This window comes from Rhinoderma darwinii, chromosome 3 (genome assembly GCF_050947455.1).
Source record: "Rhinoderma darwinii isolate aRhiDar2 chromosome 3, aRhiDar2.hap1, whole genome shotgun sequence".
Taxonomy (NCBI): Eukaryota; Metazoa; Chordata; class Amphibia; order Anura; family Rhinodermatidae; genus Rhinoderma; species Rhinoderma darwinii.
In genome coordinates this window covers 385,541,645-385,560,830 of record NC_134689.1, presented here as the reverse complement: position 1 = coordinate 385,560,830, position 19,186 = coordinate 385,541,645, and the positions used below count along the sequence as shown (strand labels likewise).

The 19,186-nt window shown below is 43.8% G+C and overlaps 1 protein-coding gene across 1 annotated transcript in view; it reads left to right on the top strand.

Annotated features, from left to right (window-relative positions):
- Positions 1-19,186, top strand: part of KAT6A (lysine acetyltransferase 6A) — a 50,280-nt gene that overhangs the window by 19,901 nt on the left and 11,193 nt on the right. Inside the window, exons 3-13 of the mRNA XM_075858910.1 lie at positions 2,063-2,171; positions 4,112-4,227; positions 4,525-4,606; positions 7,672-7,807; positions 7,893-8,182; positions 11,470-11,576; positions 13,376-13,491; positions 13,793-13,934; positions 15,151-15,312; positions 18,340-18,433; positions 18,624-18,855. Of these exons, the coding sequence (XP_075715025.1) occupies positions 2,063-2,171; positions 4,112-4,227; positions 4,525-4,606; positions 7,672-7,807; positions 7,893-8,182; positions 11,470-11,576; positions 13,376-13,491; positions 13,793-13,934; positions 15,151-15,312; positions 18,340-18,433; positions 18,624-18,855 (1,586 nt within the window). The remainder of the gene's footprint in view (positions 1-2,062; positions 2,172-4,111; positions 4,228-4,524; positions 4,607-7,671; positions 7,808-7,892; positions 8,183-11,469; positions 11,577-13,375; positions 13,492-13,792; positions 13,935-15,150; positions 15,313-18,339; positions 18,434-18,623; positions 18,856-19,186) is intronic.

Below are 19,186 nucleotides of genomic sequence, written 5' to 3'. Positions count from 1 at the left end.
CACTCCTTTAGCTGGAAGCCGCATGTGTACAGCCGTCACTTCTTGTTCAGTGGTTGAGAGGCAGCTGAGCTGTGTAACGTATTTTATATGGCTATATGCAAGCTATTGCTCTCTGGTTTCTTTCGCGCATTGACTGGTCATTTGGTCTCACGTTATATGGACAAAAGAATTGGGACACCTACGCACTACACCTACAGGAGATTTTATGACATAGACCTTAATATTGAGTTGGTCTCCCTTTTACAACTAATCATCTGCCACTAATCTGGGAAGTTTTTCTACAAGATTTGAGTGTCTGGTAATTTTTGCCCATTCATCCGGAAGAGTATTTGTGAGGTCAGACACTGATGTTGGGGGAGGGGTCCTGGCTCACCTCTCCGTTCTAGTTTATCCCAAAGGTGTTGGATGGGGTTGAGGTCAGGACTCTATGCGGCCAGTCATGTTCTTCCACCTTGACTCACCCAACCATGTCTTTATGGACCTTTTGCACTGGGCACAGTCATGCTGGAACAGAAAAGGACCGGACCCCAAACTGTTCCCACAAAGTTGAAGGCTACAATTGCCCAAAATGTCTTGGTATGTGGAAGCATTAAGATTTCCCTTCACTAGAACTAAAGGGCCAAGACCGACCCCTGAAAAACATCCCCATAGTATTATCCCTCCTCCACCAAACCTTACAGCTGGCACCATGCAGTCAGGCAGGTAACGTTCTCCTGGCATTCGCCAAACCCAGACTCCTCGATCAGACTGGCAGATAGAGAAGGTGATCCATCACTCCACAGAACACGTTTCCTCTGCCCCAGAGTCCAGTGGCGGCTGCTTTACACCACGTCATCCGATGCTGGGCATTGTGCTTGGTGGTGTAAGACTTGCATGCATCTTCTCCGCCATAGAAACCCATGTCATGAATCTCCGGCACGGGTTTTGTGCGGATATTAATTCCAGAAGAGGTTTGGATTCTGCAGTTTGCGCCTCATCACTCGGCGACCCTACTCTCTAACTTTCCGTGGTCTCCACTCGGCGGCTGAGTTGCTCTGAAACGCTTCAACTTTACAATAATACCACTCACAGTTGGTGGAACATCTCGGAGGGAAGACCTTTCATGAACCGACTTGTTACCACTGTGACCTGTTTTTACACGACCACGCTGGAATTCTCTTTACAACGACCCATTCTGTCCCAAATGTTTGTAAAGGCGACTGCACGGCGAGGTGCTGGATTTTATACACCGGTGGCGATGGGACTGAATAAAACACCTGGATTCAACGATTAAGAGGTTGTCCCAATACTTTTGTTCATATAGTGTGTCGACTGTTAAAAAGGATTAAATCTCCCACTATTCACATGTGGAAACAACGTGTGACTCGGCCTTAGCAATTGCAGCAGCCATATTGTGTCGCGGCGCTGGGTGCAGTAATGTATATATTTCTCCGATACAGAGGATTGTGAAATGTATAAAGATAGTGTATAAATATTGGAAGTATATGTGTATCTATATACCAATATACCAAGGGTCTGTATCCATGTAGACCATGCTCTGCATAGGAGCTGTGTACAGAAAACGGTTGGATATGTTCAACTAAGACTATTTGCGAGGTTGCTTTATTTATATATATATATATATATTCGTAGCCTTCCGTTCCGCTAGGTGTATGGTCTTGTTTTTAGCGCAGAAATAGTGACCTGACCTGAAGGCATTTTTCTAGAGCCTAGATAATTGTGCAATGGGTGTGATCATTACGACGGGTTACATGTAAAGACTATCGTAACAGTCGGCTCACAGCAGCGTTTGCCATGTATAAATGCCGTCCTTCATTTTTACCAATGTTTGAGCTTTTCGCTTCTAAAAGCTACGAGCATGTGCAGAAATCCTGCGGAAGCATAGAGCTGTGGTGCCGGGATACTCTACAGGGACGCTACTTTGTAGTTACACTATTTTACATCTGCTAAAATTGCATCCCACTGTATCTAAGCTTCTTGTGTATGTTGCCATAAGGTGGCGCTCCACCTAAAGAATTGCATTTCACTTCTCTAACAATTGTATTATCCTTGTCTTCTCCAGCCAGTCGCTGAGCCTATCCCAATATGCAGTTTTTGTTTGGGAACAAAGGAGCATAATCGAGACAAGAAACCAGAGGAACTCATATCATGTGCAGACTGTGGTAACAGCGGTAAGTCTGACATCCCGGGCTGGTAACGTCCTGTCATTTTTCGAATAAAACCTCCGTTTCAGAATCTGTCTTTTCTGAAAGGATTTTGAGTGATCAAGCAAGTCTTAGGGGGTCCCATTCCTGCAAATGCAGTTACTCTATGAGGTCGACTGGCGGCTGATGCTGAAACTGTCCTTCGACTGCCCGTGTACGGGAACTTGCTTTAACAAAACAATTGCATGGTTTCTATTGGTTGACTGCAATGGTAATTCCTGGGACCTTTTTTTTTTAATTTGAAATTTTGTCAAATTAAAACATGTCCTATACTTGGTTCTTTCACCAGGGATTGAGATCTCTCGTCATCTTCTGTAGATGACGAAGGAAAGCGGCAACCGTGGCCTTGGACTGGCACTCCAAAACGGCAACTCAATTTGTCAATTTTGTCACTCTTTAGTCTCAGGGATTTGGGAATTTACAAGGCAGAATAATAGAGGGGAAGGGCGTCCCTGCTCTGTTAACTGAGAATCTCTTATTAGGTCATTCAAAAATTTCAGAGGATAAATTTTATCTTAATAATTCTACGTTTTCTGCTATATTCACAGTTCCTCTGCTATAATCTATTTTTGCCACTAGGTGGCTCACTAATCTAGGAAAAGAGTTGTCACTTTGGTAATGTGCTGCTTTCTGGAAAAAGACACCGATCTCCAGGGAACAAGAAGTCCCAGTGGTTTAACCCCACATTGTATCTGCAATAGTAAGACGCTTAGATCTTTCTAGGGTTAAAGGGATATTCCAATTGTGAACATTTACCACCTATCCCCAGGGTAGGTGATCAATGTTAGATTGGTGGGTGAGCCCTCCGCTGTTGCCGTATTTCCCAGAGTTGTATAGGGCGTCGGGGAGCATGCACAGGGGGATCTCCAGTTCTAGCAATTGGTGGGGATCTTGTGGATTAGTGATGAACGTTCACAGCGGCAATATTCTATTATATATTGTATATAGGCTGATTTCTATGGCGATTAAGTAGAATAGTGCCATATATACAGATATACATACGTCGACTTCTCCTTATGCACCGTTCAGTTTCCATCAGCTTCGTAGCAAGTCTTCCTGATAGAAAGAATACACGTGGTAAATGATGGGTGTATGTTGGCTGAGGATGATACTTTATACACAGTATCGCTAGAAGTACAACGACCTTATTTCTGGATAGCCAGCACCATTTCTCTTAGTCTTCTCATCCACAGGCTAGGTCCTAGTTGATCAGAGTACCTCCGTTGGCTTCCCATCTGCCTGAATGTCACAGTATACATTGTGTAAGTTCCTTAAGGTAGGGCTCTGTTCACGAATGTGTTGGAGACCTCCGTCACAGATTCCGTCAACTTTGACACAAAAAATAGCACCATGCCGGATCCCCCCCCCCCCCCCTTCAGACCTTATTGTAAGTCATGGGGGTCTGTCAGGTGCCAGTGGCATCCCTCGGACGATGGACCCTGCAGAGCGTTGTGGCTTCTGCGATGAATACCACAACAAGAGTGAACATAGCCTTGATCTAATAGGCGGTGTTATGCCCGGTGCAAGGCCTGAGGAGATGGTGCGTGACACAGGGATTCTCTCTTTGGTTTACTTTAGAACTCTGTGTCATGCGCCGATACCTCAGGGCTAGGTATAACCGGGTATCAGTGTGTTGTTTGTTTACCCCCGAGTGTTCCTTGGAACTTGATGTATCACAAGATATGTGGCTGCACAAATAAATCCGGAATAATTTACAATAACGGATGGATGTAGTCTGCCGTCTAGCAGATCAGGTTGTGGGGAGATTTGAAATCCTCGTAATAGCCCTTGGCCTCATAGCGTCCGATTTAACCAAATCGGAAAACCAGCTATCTTGTCCGTTAATAACCATTTATAAGATTGTGGCTGGATCTCTGAGCCTTGTGTTTCTTTTCTGTCCTTTTTAGGTCACCCGTCCTGTCTCAAGTTCTCTCCAGAGCTTACAGTACGTGTTAAAGCCCTGCGCTGGCAATGTATCGAATGCAAGACCTGCAGTTCGTGCCGCGACCAAGGCAAAAATGCAGTAAGTTCTTCTGTATTATGTAATCTGTGCCGTTGTGTTTAAAAAGCAAAAGAGAGGAAAAAAAAGTTGTCATTGTTTGCAAATTTGGACATCGGTAAGAGCTGCTACAAAACTTCTCAGGGGGTCGTACTTTACTGCTGAGATTAATATAAATGTAAAGGTTTTGTGTATAGATGTGACCAAAGGAGTTGTAGATCTCCACAAGCACAACTTGTCCCCCTGCGTGTAAGTAAAGTTTTATAGGATCGATATGGTATTGTACGTTCTTGATTATTTTTATTTTTTTTTATAAATAAGGACAATATGCTATTCTGTGACTCGTGCGACCGAGGGTTTCACATGGAATGCTGTGAGCCGCCTCTTACAAGAATGCCGAAAGGTAAGAACACCTATTCCCGGGCATAAGCTATAGGGGGTGCAGAGGTAGCAGTCGCATCTGGGCTCTGGTATCCCAAAGATCCCTCTGCCACATAAGGCACCAGAGACCCAGGAGCTTAACCCCTTCCCGCACCTTGACGTAACGGCACGTCAATGTGTGCAGTAAGTTCGCGCACCTTGTCGTGCAGTTACGTCTGTGCTTTAACAGTTAAACAGTGAAATCACGGGGGCTGGCGATCGTACCCATGGCAACCGGATGCCAGACAATGGCTTTCGGGTTGCCATGTACAGAAGCCTATGAGGACCACCCGGAGGGTGGTCGTCGTAGGCTTCCTGTCACTGTGACGTCACACTGACAGTTTGAATGCATTACACTACGTGTGTAGTGTAATGTATTCCAGCAGCGATCAGAGCTGCAAGTCTAAGTGTCCCCTAGTGGGACAAGTGAAAAAAGTAAAAAAAAAGATTAAAAATGTTTTAAAAAAACTGTAAAAATAAAAGTTATAAGTGAGATAAACAAGCGCAACCAATCTGAAAGTTTACAGTGCTTGGGAATAAGTGACTGGGGCAGAAGAGGATGGAGGCGCAGCATTATATAGTGGATCGAGCGGGTTCCCCAGCAGCATTTAAAAAAAAAAAAAAACAGGATCCTGACCTGTCGAGAGTTTAAGGCAGCACAGAGTATTTCAGGAGAGGAGCGTGCAGATCTTGTGCGGGGTGGTGACTTGCCAATCATGTGAAGGTGTTGAGGAGAGGTAACAGACTGAGAGCTACGTAATGGTAAGAGCAGAGTTCACAGCAGCACAGAATATTTCAGGAGAGGAGCGTGCAGATGTTGAGGAGTGTATGACGCTGACTGGTCACGGATTGGTCAGCGTCATACACATAAACACGCCCAGTTAAAAACACAATACACGCCCAGTTGTCCATTTCAAACCTCATTTGCATAAATATAAAAATGGTCATAACTTGGCCAAAAATGAACGTTTTAAAAAAAAACAAAACGTTACTGTTATCTACATTGCAGCGCCGATCACATGCAATAGGAGATAGGGATTTGAGAATCTGGTGACAGAGCCTCTTTAAGTGGTGTAGTTTCCCAAATGGGGTTACTTTTGGGGGGGTTTCCACTGTTTCGGTCCCTCGGGGGCTTTGCAAATTCGACATGACACCCAAAAACTATTCCAGCTAAATTTGTGCTCCAAAGGCCAAATGGTGCCCCTTCCCTTCTAAGCCCCGGTGTGGGTCCAAACAGCAGTTTATTACCACATATGTGGTATTTACGTAATCAGGAGAACTTGTTTTACAAATGCTGGGGAGCCTTTTCTCCTTTATTCCTTGTAAAAATTAAAAATGTCTAAGTTCTTACAGAAAAAAAAGTAGATTTTCACCTTTACAGACTAATTCCAATGACTTCAGCAAAACAACTGTGGGGTCAAAATGCTAACTTTACCCCTAGAAAAATTCCTTGAGGGGTGTAGTTTCCAAAATGGGGTCACTCTAGGGGGGTTTCCACTATTTTGTTCCCTCCAGTGCATTGCAAACGTGACACGGCACTGAAAACTATTCCAGCAAAATCAGAAATCCAAAATCCAAATGGTGCTCCTTCTCTTCTGAGCCCTGCTGTGCGTCCAAACAGCAGTTTATTACAACATATGGGGTATTGCTATAATCAGAAGAAATTGCTTTACATATGTTGGGGTGTTTTTTTCTACGTTATTCATTGTAAAAAAAATTTAAATTTTTACGTTTTTTCTCAAAAAAGTAGATTTTCATCTTCATATACTAATTAAAATAAATTTAGCAAAAAAAACTGTGCTCTCAAAATGCTAACTATAGCCATAGATAAATTCCTTGAGGGGTATAGTTTCCAAAATGGGGTCACTTTTGGGGGGACTGTTTTGGTACCACAAGACCTATTCAAACCTGACATGGTGCCTAAAATATATTCTAAAAAAAGGAGGCCCCAAAATCCACTGGATGCTCCTTTTGCTTCTGAGGCCGGCGTTTCAGTCCATTATCACACTAGAGCCACGTGTGGGATATTTCTAAAAACTGCAGAATCTGGGCAATAAGTATTGAGTTCGTTTCTCTGGTAAAACCTTCTGTGTTACAGAAAAAATGTATTACAAATTAATTTTCGAAAAAAAAAAAAAAAATTTGTAAATTTCACCTCTACTTTGCTTTCATTCCTGTGAAACTCCTAAAGGGTTAAAACACTTTCTGAATGCTGTTTTGAATACTTTGAGGGGTGAAGTTTTTAAAATGGGGTGACTTCTGGGGATTTTCTAATATAGAAGGCCCTCAAAGCCACCTCAGACTGAACTGCCCCCTGAAAAAATAGCCTTTTGAAATTTTCTTGAAAATGTGAGAAATTGCTTCTAAAGTTCTAAACCTTGTGAGGTCATAGAAAAATAAAAGAATGTTCAAAAAATGATGCAAATCTAAAGTAGACATATGGGGGATGTTAATTAGTAACTATTTTGTGTGGTATTACCATCTGTTTTACAAGTAGATACATTTAAATTTAGAAAAATGCAAATTTTTGCTAATTTTCTCTAAGTCTTGGTGTTTTTTACAAATAAATATTGAATTTATCGACCAAATTTTTTCCCTAACAAAGTACAATATGTCACGAGAAAACAATCTTAGAATCGCTTGGATAGGCAAAAGCATTCCGGAGTTATTACCACATAAAGTGACACATGTCCGATTTGAAAAATCGGCTTCGTCCTGAAGACCCAAACAGGCTCAGTCCTGAAGGGGTTAAAGGGGTTGTCCAGGATTAGAAAAACATGGTAGCTTTCTTCCAACAACAGCTCCCCACTTGTCAATGGGTTTTGACTGGTATTACAGCTTGGGTTCAGTGAAGTGAATGGAGCTAGACTGCAATACCAGACACAACCTATGGACCGGTGTGGCGCTGTTTTTGGAAGAAAGCAGCCATGTCATTCTAGTACTGGACAACCCCTTTAAAGTTACTCCTTTGTCCTGTTGAATTTGCCCCCTACATTGCTGGTATTCATCATTTCCTAAACCACCCTCTCGTCTGTTCTTCTGTCCCAGGCATGTGGATATGTCAAATCTGTCGACCTCGGAAAAAAGGTAGAAAGTTACTTCACAAGAAGGCTGCGCAGATCCGCAGACGTTACACTAATCCCATCGGGCGCCCTAAGAATCGTTTAAAGAAGCAGAGTGCAACGTAAGTGTCCTTCGCTACACTCCAGAGGCAGAGGGGTTGGTCTCTGTAGACCATTGTGTCATTGACCTGCTCATGTACTTTACAGGACTAAAGTCCCTTTTGGAAAAGGCCGCGGCAGTCAAGGCCGAGGAAGGAGGCGTAAGTTGTCGTCGTGTACGTCCTCGTCATCGGAGGAGGATGGTAGGAGCTCCGATCCCTCGCGTGGCTGCGGCTCTGCTGTTCCTTTCAACAAGAAGACAAAAGGTCTTATCGATGGGCTGACCAAGTTCTTTACTCCCTCTCCTGATGGGCGGAAGGCACGAGCAGAGGCGTTGGACTATTCATTACAGCGGTCACGCAAAAGAGGGCCACGCAAGTCTGGACAGTCAGATTGGGGTAAGAAGTGGGAAAGTCTGCTATTACACGTGGGGTCATAATACAAGAATATGCAGGACAATAGTGTGAACTATATATTTGAGAACTCTCGTCTACAGAGGTGAAAGGTACACTGAATGGCCACTTTATTAGAGACACCTGCCCTTTCAGGATTGAAGTTTCCTGGTATGGAAATTAGATCTGTCACCATGGAGTGCAGTCAAAAATTAAGCGCGCAAGTTTCTTGTGGATCCGTTTGGGTGAATCCACACAAAAATTGGAAAATTGTGCGAACTGAGCGACTTTGAACGAGGTATGGTCATCGCTGCTAGACTAGCCGGGGCCAGTGTTTAAAAAACCGACAACCTTGTGGGCTTTTTTTTCATGCAATGATGTTGAGTAAACCAAGAATAGGGCGATCGAGGAAAAACATCCAGCGAAAGGGGATCCTGTGGATGTTCACTAAAGGAATCCGAGGAGGATGTCACGAATCGTTCTGATGAACAGGTGGCGCACAGTCAAGCAAATTGTAGCCAAATCCAACGCGGTTCTCCGTCACAACTCGATGGTCCTTAGCACGGATGGGCTAGAACAGCAGGCGACCAGTTTGAGTGCCTTTGCTGTCTAAGGAAAGATTGCAGTTGGCAAAAAAAGTACAAAAATGGTATAACTGAGCAGTGGAAAGACATCTGGATTGATCTGACCAGGAGGTTTCTGTGGCACCGTACTGATGGGAGGGTCAGAAGAATTGATGAACCCTTCCTGTCAGGTGTGAACAGGTCAGGCTTGTGGAGTAATGGGGTGGGGAATGTTTTCTTGGCACATCCTGGGTCCTCTGATTCCTGTGGATGGACATTTGGACAGTAGGGCTTACCTACGCCTTGTGGCTGACCAAGTTTATCCCTTCGTGGCAGAAGGACACTTTAGCGGCAACTATGATAAGCTATCCGATCCAAATGGGTTATAAAGTGGCCATTCATTGTATGTTATGTGCAGTCCCAGGTATCGGTTTCTTTCTAAAGTTAAAATGAATGTTCAACCTGGATTTTTTTTTTGATTTTTTTTTTTTGTCTCCAAATAGTTTTAATATATTTTATAGCCGCTTGAGCTCCATTTTTCTGGTACAGAGCTCCAAATCCCCTACTTATACATAGTTAAAAAGATAGGCTACTCGCTACCTTCAGCCACCACTAGAGGGAGCTTACTGCATACTGTCATACATTGAAGTCACTAATAGGATGTATGCGCTAAGCCCCTAAAGCTCCTTCTAGTGGTGGCAGGCGAGAGTTTATCATTTAAAGGCTGTGGATAACTTTGCGCTGACTTTTTTTTTTTTTTCTTCTTCTTTTGTTCATTTGCTTCCTAAATGCAAAATTACGTTGCTCTCTACATCTTCTTTCACAATGTTCCACCTTTTTTGCTCCTGTAGAGTTTGTGTAAATCCTGTAGATAGCTGGTGCCCTTCAAATTAGAGAGCAGCAGGGAGGAGGTTGTACCCGGCGGATCAGAGTGTGGTGAGGTGGGAAAGCATTCAAGTCTTCTAGGAGTTCAGATCAGTCTGTCAGATTCTTTCCAACCTCTCCACACTTTGATCTGCCATGTACAACCTCCAGAAATGTTTCTGCCGCTGTCATCTCAAACACTGAGAGAAGGGAGGGGAAGAATATATAATGTCAGCTTCTCAGGAGCGGTGAACTGACGGATTTTTGACAGAAATTGCAGGACACAAACTCTCCATGATTTACAGACTCTACAGCATCAAAATGGTAGGACATTTGTGATGACAACTATTTGGAATGTTGCTTGATTTTAATTTCAGTGTGAATGTGTCTTTACATAGCCCTTATATGTGGGTATGCCACTTCAGTGGATTAAAAAAGTTGCACATTTTGGTGCATGCCATATTTGCGCCAAATTTTTCCCATCTCGCCACTTTTGAAAAATGGGGCAGATTTATTAAGTACAGATAGTTTGGTGCATGTTATATTGCAAATCTACGTCGGCTCATAGCAGTCAGATTTCAATTTCTGTCCTTGGGACAGTCCAAGCTGCGCCAAATCTATTAAGAAGTGTTCTCCATTTTAAAGAGAACCTGACAGCTCTCCTGACATGTCTGTTTTAGTAAATAATTGTATTCCCCATGAAATAACAACAATTCTGGGGCATATTTTCTCAAAACTCTTATGTGGTGCCGTTCCTCTTATTGCTCTCAGAAATGTATAAATTAATAATTGGGGGTTACCGGGATGGGTCCCTTCACAGACTGACCATGTCCAATCAGTGCTGACAGAGTGAGACTGTGTAGGGACACGCCCCTTTGACAGGGGGAGTGGTAACACCCAGATGTCAATTTATTTATGCATTTCCAGGAGGAATAACCGAGGAATGGCACAATGTAAAGTTTTAAGAAAAGATGCTCCAGAATTGTTATTTCATGGGGAATACAAGTTAATAGACATGTTAGGAGCAGTCCCCCGACTGCCCACTTTTTCTTTTGACGTTAGACGGCGGGGGTACAGAGTCTACAGCGACGTTTTGGCGTTGCTTTAGAAGAGGCTGATGAGCGCTCATTCTCTTAGAGCAGCCTCCTGAATACAGCTGGGATCGGAGAACATTCCATCCCCGTCTGTTTACCCATTTGATCATGCCGCAGTCCGTGACTCTTCAATCGCGTCAATGGAAAACCGGAGACTGGATAGACTCTGGGAACTCTCTGCAGTCAGCCCTGGGGTCCTAGAAAGGACTGTCTGTTTAGTGTGCCTGCTGTTAGGGCACACTGTGTGTTCAAAGTGACACAGTGTAATGTATTGGTATACAGGAGTATGCTAATATAGTAGAAGTAAAAAATAAACTTGTAAATAAAAAAATAAAAAAAAGAATCTAATAAAAAAAATGGCCAAAAAATTATATATTTTATTGCCCATTCATTACATAAAAACAAAAAACCTGCATATATTGGGTTATCTACACAACCGTAATAACCTGAAGAATTAGTGTGAAAACGAAACAGATTAAAAATAAATATATGAAGAGAACCCCTTTTTCCTATAAACGCCGTAAAAACACAGTAAAAAAAAAATTCCAGCCACAAACAGAAAAAAAAAAATGCTATTTTCAGAAAACAATAAAGTTATGGCTGCTGAAAGGCAAAAATGAAAAAAAATGTAGCCGTCATGAAGGCCTTTTCAGATCTGGTCATCAAGGGGTTAATTCCCCACTATGTCTATGCAGGTGTTTGAGAGCTCTGAAAAATGGCACCGCAGATATATAAAGAAATAGACATTTATTTATTAAATTTTTTTAATCAGACAATCAGGACGGTTGGGATATCAAAGGCGATGGGGAGGATCGGCTAGGAATGGTTTCAGAAAAAGAAATGGAACTCTTTGAAGACATCCAGCAGCAGGCACTGCAGGTAAGGGCTTGGTACAGCATTGTGCATGGTAGGATGGCATGATGTTGTGCTGTCTACTTCCTATGTAGACTTTGGAACATGTTGCCCTTTTATCAGTTTTGACTCCCCCCCCCCCCCCCCTACGCTATTAGATGGTTTTGTAAAAACTGAGTTCCGGGGCTTTTAGTTTTATATTTTAACGTTAGAAGTGGAATTTGCATGCGGTTCTGATCTGCAGCGAATCTGGTTATCTATTTTATTTCCTGTAGCTTACATAGCGCTCGCAAATTCCACAGCTCTGTAGAGAAAAGGTCATCGCTTCTGTCGGTCCCTGTCCCCAATGGGGTTCACAATGTCATTTCTCTATCTCACTGAGTCACTGTTCTGCCCTAAGTACCTATCAAAAGGGGTTGTCCAGGATTAAAAAAACCATAGGTTCTTTCTTCCAATAACCGCACCAGTCGGCAGGTTGTGTGTAATATTGCAGCTCAGCCCCTTTTATTTTAATGGATCTGCGGTGCAATACCAAAGACAACCCATGGACAGGCGTGGTGCTGTTACTGGAAGAAAGCAGCCGTGTTCTTCTAATCCTATACAATCCCCGGATCATGTGCTTGTATGTCAGTACTTTTTGGTATCGATGTTAAAGTGTAACTGGACAATGATTGAAAATTCAACTTCTCCCTGGTGTTAGGGATTTCTTCTTGCCCCCAAAAGAGACCCTGTCACCTCTCCTGACATGTCTATTTTGGTAAACACTTGTATTCCCCATGAAATAACAATTCTGGAGCATCTTTTCTTAGAACTCTGTGTTGTGCCGTCCCTCAGTTATGCCTCCTTGAAATTTTATGAATTGACATCTGGGTGCTATCATTCCCCTTGTCAAGCGGGTGTGTTCCTACAGTCTGGCTATCCGTTCTGATTGGACTTTGCTAGTCTGTGTAGGGACACGCCCCCCCCCCAAACTGGTAACACCCAGTTGTCAATTCATTCATTTCTAGGAGCAATAACAGAGGAACGGTATGATATGGTGGCTGTGTTCATGTCGCGCTATCCGTACTGTGCAGTGTGAACCGGGTTCTAGAATTATCGCGCTTCGTCTGCGTGAAGCTTTAAATGTAAACTCTTCTATTCACCGGATACCTGCCGGTTATCTTTTTGTAGTTTCTAGTTCTTGTATATAACTCCCAGCGTGTCCGGTTGACGGCTATAGTGTTCTCCGGGCACTTGGTCACTTTCCTGGGATCCAGTTGGTTAACTGAAGTGTCCCCGCGGCTGATCGCAGCTGTGGTTCTACACACAGGAGAATGCAGTACTGCTGTCACCTAGGCACAAGCTGGTAGGGGAGGGAGCAGGGTGGAGAGTGCCCGGGGGAAGGAAAGAAACAAACAAGTGTGAGGATCAGAGAACTAAAAAAGGGGAGGAGAGTGAAAGCGACTCCGGTGCCCCCGACCCCACGTTCACATTTACAGAGCCATGTGTAAGCAGCTCTACTGGAGTCCGGGAAACAAACTGACCCTGGGCATTCAGCTGGAGGAAGGTTTGGGCAGAAGAGTCCGTATTCAGGTTAGTGAAGTCTCTTCATCTTCTGCTATGGCTGTGATACAGATGACGCATGATTATTCTCAGTGCTGCAAGCCGGGCGGAATTCATGTCGAAAACACATTTACAAGCAAAGTAAACGACGTGGAATACTGAATTCATATATATAGAAGTGCAGCTTCACTTTGGAGTATTTACAGTGACTGGGTATGTCCATGTGTAATGAGTTGTGTTTTGTTTCAGTTTCTGAATTGTTTTTTTTTTTTTTTTTCCTGCAGAAAGTTGGTGTCAACGGCCCCCCTGACCCACAGGTTCGCTGCCCAGCGGTCATAGAATTTGGAAAATATGAAATTCAGACGTGGTACTCTTCTCCATATCCACAGGAGTATACAAGGTGAATACAACTTAGCTGCTTATAGATGGTGTTCTACCTCGGAATGACATCTTCCTTGTTACAGATCAAACACTTTTTTGTTTTTTTGTGTTTCTAATGGACGAGTGTAAGAGTTATTACCAGTCCAGTATACTTGGCTGCAGCTAGAAAAATTAAACACTGTGTTATTATATGGTCAGAACCTCAAAAACGACCAGCTGGAGCATCCGACTATTGGCCCCTCATTCATTTGTGTTGCCCGATAATTGCACCCTTTAAAGTTTGCACTATTCAATACTCTACGCTTTTATTACCCTTTCAGGCTTCCCAAGTTGTACCTGTGTGAATTTTGCCTCCGTTACATGAAAAGTCAAACCATGCTACAGCAGCACAAGAAAAAATGTGGCTGGTTCCATCCGCCCGCCAACGAAATCTACCGCAGGGATAACCTCTCCGTCTTTGAGGTAAATCATGTTGTGGAATATAATGGCGCTCGGGTTCTTTATCATGTTTACTATACTTGTTGTTGTCTTCTACCGTGCACTCCAATCATATTGTCTTTTGAACAATTTTATCTTTTATCACATTTGTCCGCTTTGTCTAAGGCTCCATTCACACGAACGGGAATCTCGTCCGTGTGCTGTGCATGGAAATCACGCGCAGCACACGGACCCATTGATTTCAATGGGGCCATTCACACATGCAGTGAGTTTTCGCGCAGTGAGTCCGCCGCGTGAAACTCGCTGCATGTCCTATATTGGTGCGTTTTCACGCACCAACGCGCCCATTAAAGTCAATGGGTGCGTGAAAACCACGCACAGAATACGGATGCACATCCATGTGCTGTGCGTGATTTACTCATCAATTCCATTAAAAAAAAAAGTGCTTTGCGAGTGCTTCAAAAACATATGTTACTCGCAAAGCACAGATGTAATAACGCAACGCATACGGATCAGATTCACGCGCGGTTTTTACGCGCATAAATCTGGCACGCTCGTGTGAATGTAGCCTTAAGCAAAGACACCGCTGTTATGTGCGCTCTGTCATTTGGTCATATTAAGGCTTTTGCTCCTTTTCAGGTTTTATGAGGTTGTCTCTGGGTTTCAGTTGGTGGCACATTCTTGAACTTGCCAGGCACTAGAGATTTTCGTAGGCTGAAAAGGATAATTTAGACCATTTTTTCCTGACTGTCGACGTCTTTTCATGACACGAACCAGTGTTCAGACACTGACCTAAGACTGATATCCGTGGGAAGGTTAATCTGTTGTAAGGTCGTTCCTGCAATACGACAGTTCGCATCCCATCGATTAGAAGTCCAGATCACGGCAGAGATCGGTTGGCGATTTGTCTTTTAAACTTATGGCGTTTGTCGTTCACAACGACAACCTTTACGGACCGACTTAAGTCATTCAGCGAATGGCCGCCTGGCAATACATGAGGAATCCGGTTTAGGATAGGAGGATGAGCTGAGTATCTAATCTACTTTACAAAGCACCCTCTTTAAAGGAGTTTTCCCCACGTTTGTGCATAGATGTCTTATCAGTCCGTATTGTCTGCTACCCCCTACCCCCAAATAACCACTGACAGTGTATATGGTTGGGGGGGGGGGGGGATTATATTTGGGTGCAATATTCTGTAAATACAGTAAGAGTCAAATGTAATACAATTCTTTGTCTTCAGGTGGATGGAAAAGTGAGCACGATCTACTGCCAAAATCTCTGCCTTCTGGCCAAGCTCTTCCTGGACCACAAGACCCTTTATTACGACGTCGAACCCTTCCTTTTCTACGTGCTAACGCAGAATGATGCTAAAGGTTGTCATCTGGTTGGATATTTCTCCAAGGTGAGTTCTCGGCACCTTTCTCTGGAGTGTTGGAGCTCTGATTCGTAGAAGTAGGTTACACTATAGTGTCGTTTATTCCATACGGCACGCCAACCAGGAACAGCGACGTTTGCTCGTGACAATATGGTTGTGTCACCGTGACCTTTTTAGATCTTATCGATGTTGGCTCTTCTGTAGACCACACCTAAAACCTTCCCCCGTGATCCTGAGCTTCTATAGGAGTTTACTTATACTGAATGTGGGTGTAGAAGTCCACATCTGCAGCATTGCTTTATGGAAATGTACTATGTATAGATGATTATTGTCATTGCTTTGTGGTTTACGTTTTAGTTTTTCCCACTATGGCTGCTCGGAAGAAAGCTATTTAACAGGATGTTTACAGTGCTGGGGTCGTCAAACGACCCCTATTATGTCAGAATGAAAAGTTCAGTGCATGTTATTGATGTCTTTCTATTGAGCAGGTTTTCAAGGTTGGCATGCTGTGACTTTAAATGTACAGATGTAGCAGAGCTGAGTTTGTCATTTGGCACAGCTAACAGTGATATCACTATGTGTTCTCTTTGGTTTTGCATAGGACTGCAGGTAAACTTACTGCATTGTATTGCTGACTGTTTAGATAACTGCTTGTATCCCGACCAGGGTGTAGGAATATAAAAACTAGCTGGCAACCCTTGAGCTAAAATAGATAGGCCATTAGTGTTTTAGTCCCGAAAATCCCCCTTTTAAGGCTGAGTTCACACCTGCGTCACTGCTTTCCATTGTTCTGCTCGGTCAGAGGAGGAGATCAAGGGTAAAACGGAAGAGGAAGTTCTGTTTCGCCACGGACACCACCGGCGCCTAACGGAACGCATTGACTTGAATGGGTTCTGTCGGTATCCATCAGGGTGTCCGTGGTTTTAACGGAAACAATAGCGCTGCATGCAGTGATATTGTTTATGGCGTTCTCGGCCTGATCTGCAACGAAGGCCTCTAACAGAGCCTCAGACGCAGATGTGAAGGAGGACTTAGAATGTAGATTTCTTGTCTTAAAGCAACCAGGGATTCCTGACTGTAAAATGATTTTGTTACATTTTGTGCTATTTTAGGCAGGTAAATAAAAAAAAATATATAAAAATAAAAAAATCTCCCATACTCCCCGAGGCCCCCAAAAGGGGATTTCTACAAATGCTGATGACATAGCCTTGCAATTGTCTGTTAATCTGAACGTTAATAGCCGCTCCCATCATAGAAGTGTAAAATATGTCGTCTTTTACCACATGGGGGCAGGATAATCCTGTGAATGGCGACAATGTTCCTGTAAACGGCTGCCTGTTCATCCACGTACATCCATTGAGGTTTCCGTGTATGATTTGGGTATTCGCTAATGCAACACATAATCAAGTCCTTTCTGTGCTTTATTCTTCTGAGACTCCGCTAAACCTACAGCATCTCCAAGTTAGGAAATCGCTCATACAGCCATTCCCTTCATATACTTTGCTGGAGAATGTTTTTAGGAATTAGTCAACTTGTAGATTCTGGATTTTATTTCCTGGAGTCTTCACTTTACGGACATTTTATGGCAGCCTGCCTGAAGGTATCTACAGATCCTGCGACTACAAGCTGCCATCAAATCTGCGGGCCCTGAAGCTCGGGAGGTATAGAGCCCCCCCCTGCTCTGTAGTGAATTGCATTCAGATTGTTAATTATCTCTCCAGATCTCGTCATAATGTGTAGGATTGTCATCCTAGGGGACCTTGAGGGACATATAAAGGGAGCATGTTTTGGAAGGTGAATAGTTAATAGTTAATCGATACAACAATTTATACCTGGAGCGTTTAGTCCACTGAACGAGGAAAGATGGTGAACAAAGGAGGTTAAAAAGCCTACAAGTGATCACAATGTTGATGAGTTAAAGTGATATTCCAACCAAAGACCCTTACGGCGCGTCTAAACTCTATTGTGTGGCCCATTCTAGATGGCAGTGGCCACAATGAGGAGGGGAAGATGTGGCGAGATGACCAAGAACATTTTGAGAACGGTGATCATGGCAGTACCAAATCTCCTTGGCATCTACTACACCTAATCACCCCCCCCCCCCCCCCAGACTAAGGGTCCTTCTAGACCAACAAATATGGCCCATCAAAATGATCATTGCTCGTTTGCTCCTTTCACAAGAAGCTGTGATTGGTTACGCATGGGGACAAGCAATCGTTACTGCGATCCCTCGTCCCCATACATTTCCATCATGTCGGCAGCATATCTACCTATTTACACCGGGAGATGTGCTGCCGACTACGATAATATTAAATGCTGCATAAGCTAAGATCAGGCAATGAGCGAGCGTTTGCACAGGGCTATTGGCAACAAGCGTTCATATTGAACGCTCGTTTGCCCGATCACTGGCACGTGTAAAAAGGGCCTTAACTTGTAATGCAAAACGGGGGTCAGCAGACCCCCCCCCCCCCCCCCACCCACCCACCCATCAGTCCTGCTATTAATGTCTTTGGCAGGAAGACCCCATCACCTATCATGTTTCTCTCTTATTTATGGTAGTATGCTGTAAGTATTTATGGCAGTCTGGAATTGATGATTTGTTTAGTTTTGGTGTTTTGCACATTTTAGGCTCTGTTCACATCATGTTTGTGGTGTACGTGTTAGCGGGCCTGCAGGGAAAGCTCTCAACGTACACGTTCAGTGTGTCCATAGGTTTACATTTGCCCAGAGAGGCAAAAGGACAGTATGTCAGTATACCACAAAAAAAGGCTATAGAATAGCGTAGTAAACGACGCTATTCCATACCGCGGTATCCAATAAAAAAAAACTACTGCATGATATCCCCCCCCCCCCCCTTAAAAATGGGACCCTTTAGTGACAAATGACATGTTTAACATATACGTTGGGAGCTTTTTCTACTGTATAGAACATCTGCCTTTAGTAGGGGGATTGTGGGGGCTGTTTTTGGCTTCTCCCTTTCTGTAGGGCCTGTAAACTGGAGGGCTGATTGTGGTCTGCTGTAACGTTGCTTTGTCCCTCTCCTTTTCTCCTCAGGAGAAGCACTGCCAGCAAAAGTACAACGTGTCCTGCATCATGATCCTTCCCCAATACCAGAGAAAAGGATACGGCCGCTTCCTCATAGACTTCAGTGAGTAGAGCGAGCAATGTCTGCTCCAAAGATAGAAGTGACACTAGCACATCCTTCTACCAAAAGACAAAAGTGGAAGAAATTCTAGAAGCAGCCATTAATGCTGTTGACATGCAGATATCGAGCGCCTTTCTTTCTGCCCCGGCGGCTTCTTCCTCATTAATCTGGTCTTTCTTTGCTGCCCTTTAAGGTTACCTTCTGTCTAAACGGGAAGGCCAAGCCGGGTCTCCGGAGAAGCCACTGTCTGATCTGGGCCGCCTGTCTTACATGGCTTACTGGAAGAGCGTGGTGTTGGAGTGTCTTCATCACAACCGGGAGCGACAGCTGAGCGTCAATAAACTTACCAAACTGACTGGCATTTGCCCTCAGGACATTGCTGCTACGTTGCAACAGTTACACATGCTTGAATTGCGAGGGGACCGGTAATATTTGTTTTATGTATTTTTATTTTCTTCTTCCGCTGTTATTGCTCAGCACCCTTCGGCGCTCCAGCTGTTGTGAAACTACAATTTCCATCATGCCCTGACCGCCTTTGGCTGGATCAATAAAGCCTTTGGTTGTCGGGGCATGCTGGGAGTTGTAGCTTCACAACAGCTGGAGTGCCGAAGGTTGCGGACCCCTGTAATAATAAATATGGTGGTTGTGTTAGGGCTCGGCAATTAATCAGTAAAAAAACAAATGGTTTTTGGTTCGTTTTTTCGGTTTCAACTGTATCGGTGTCCTCAGGTTGCAGATACAGTTGTATCCAATGGT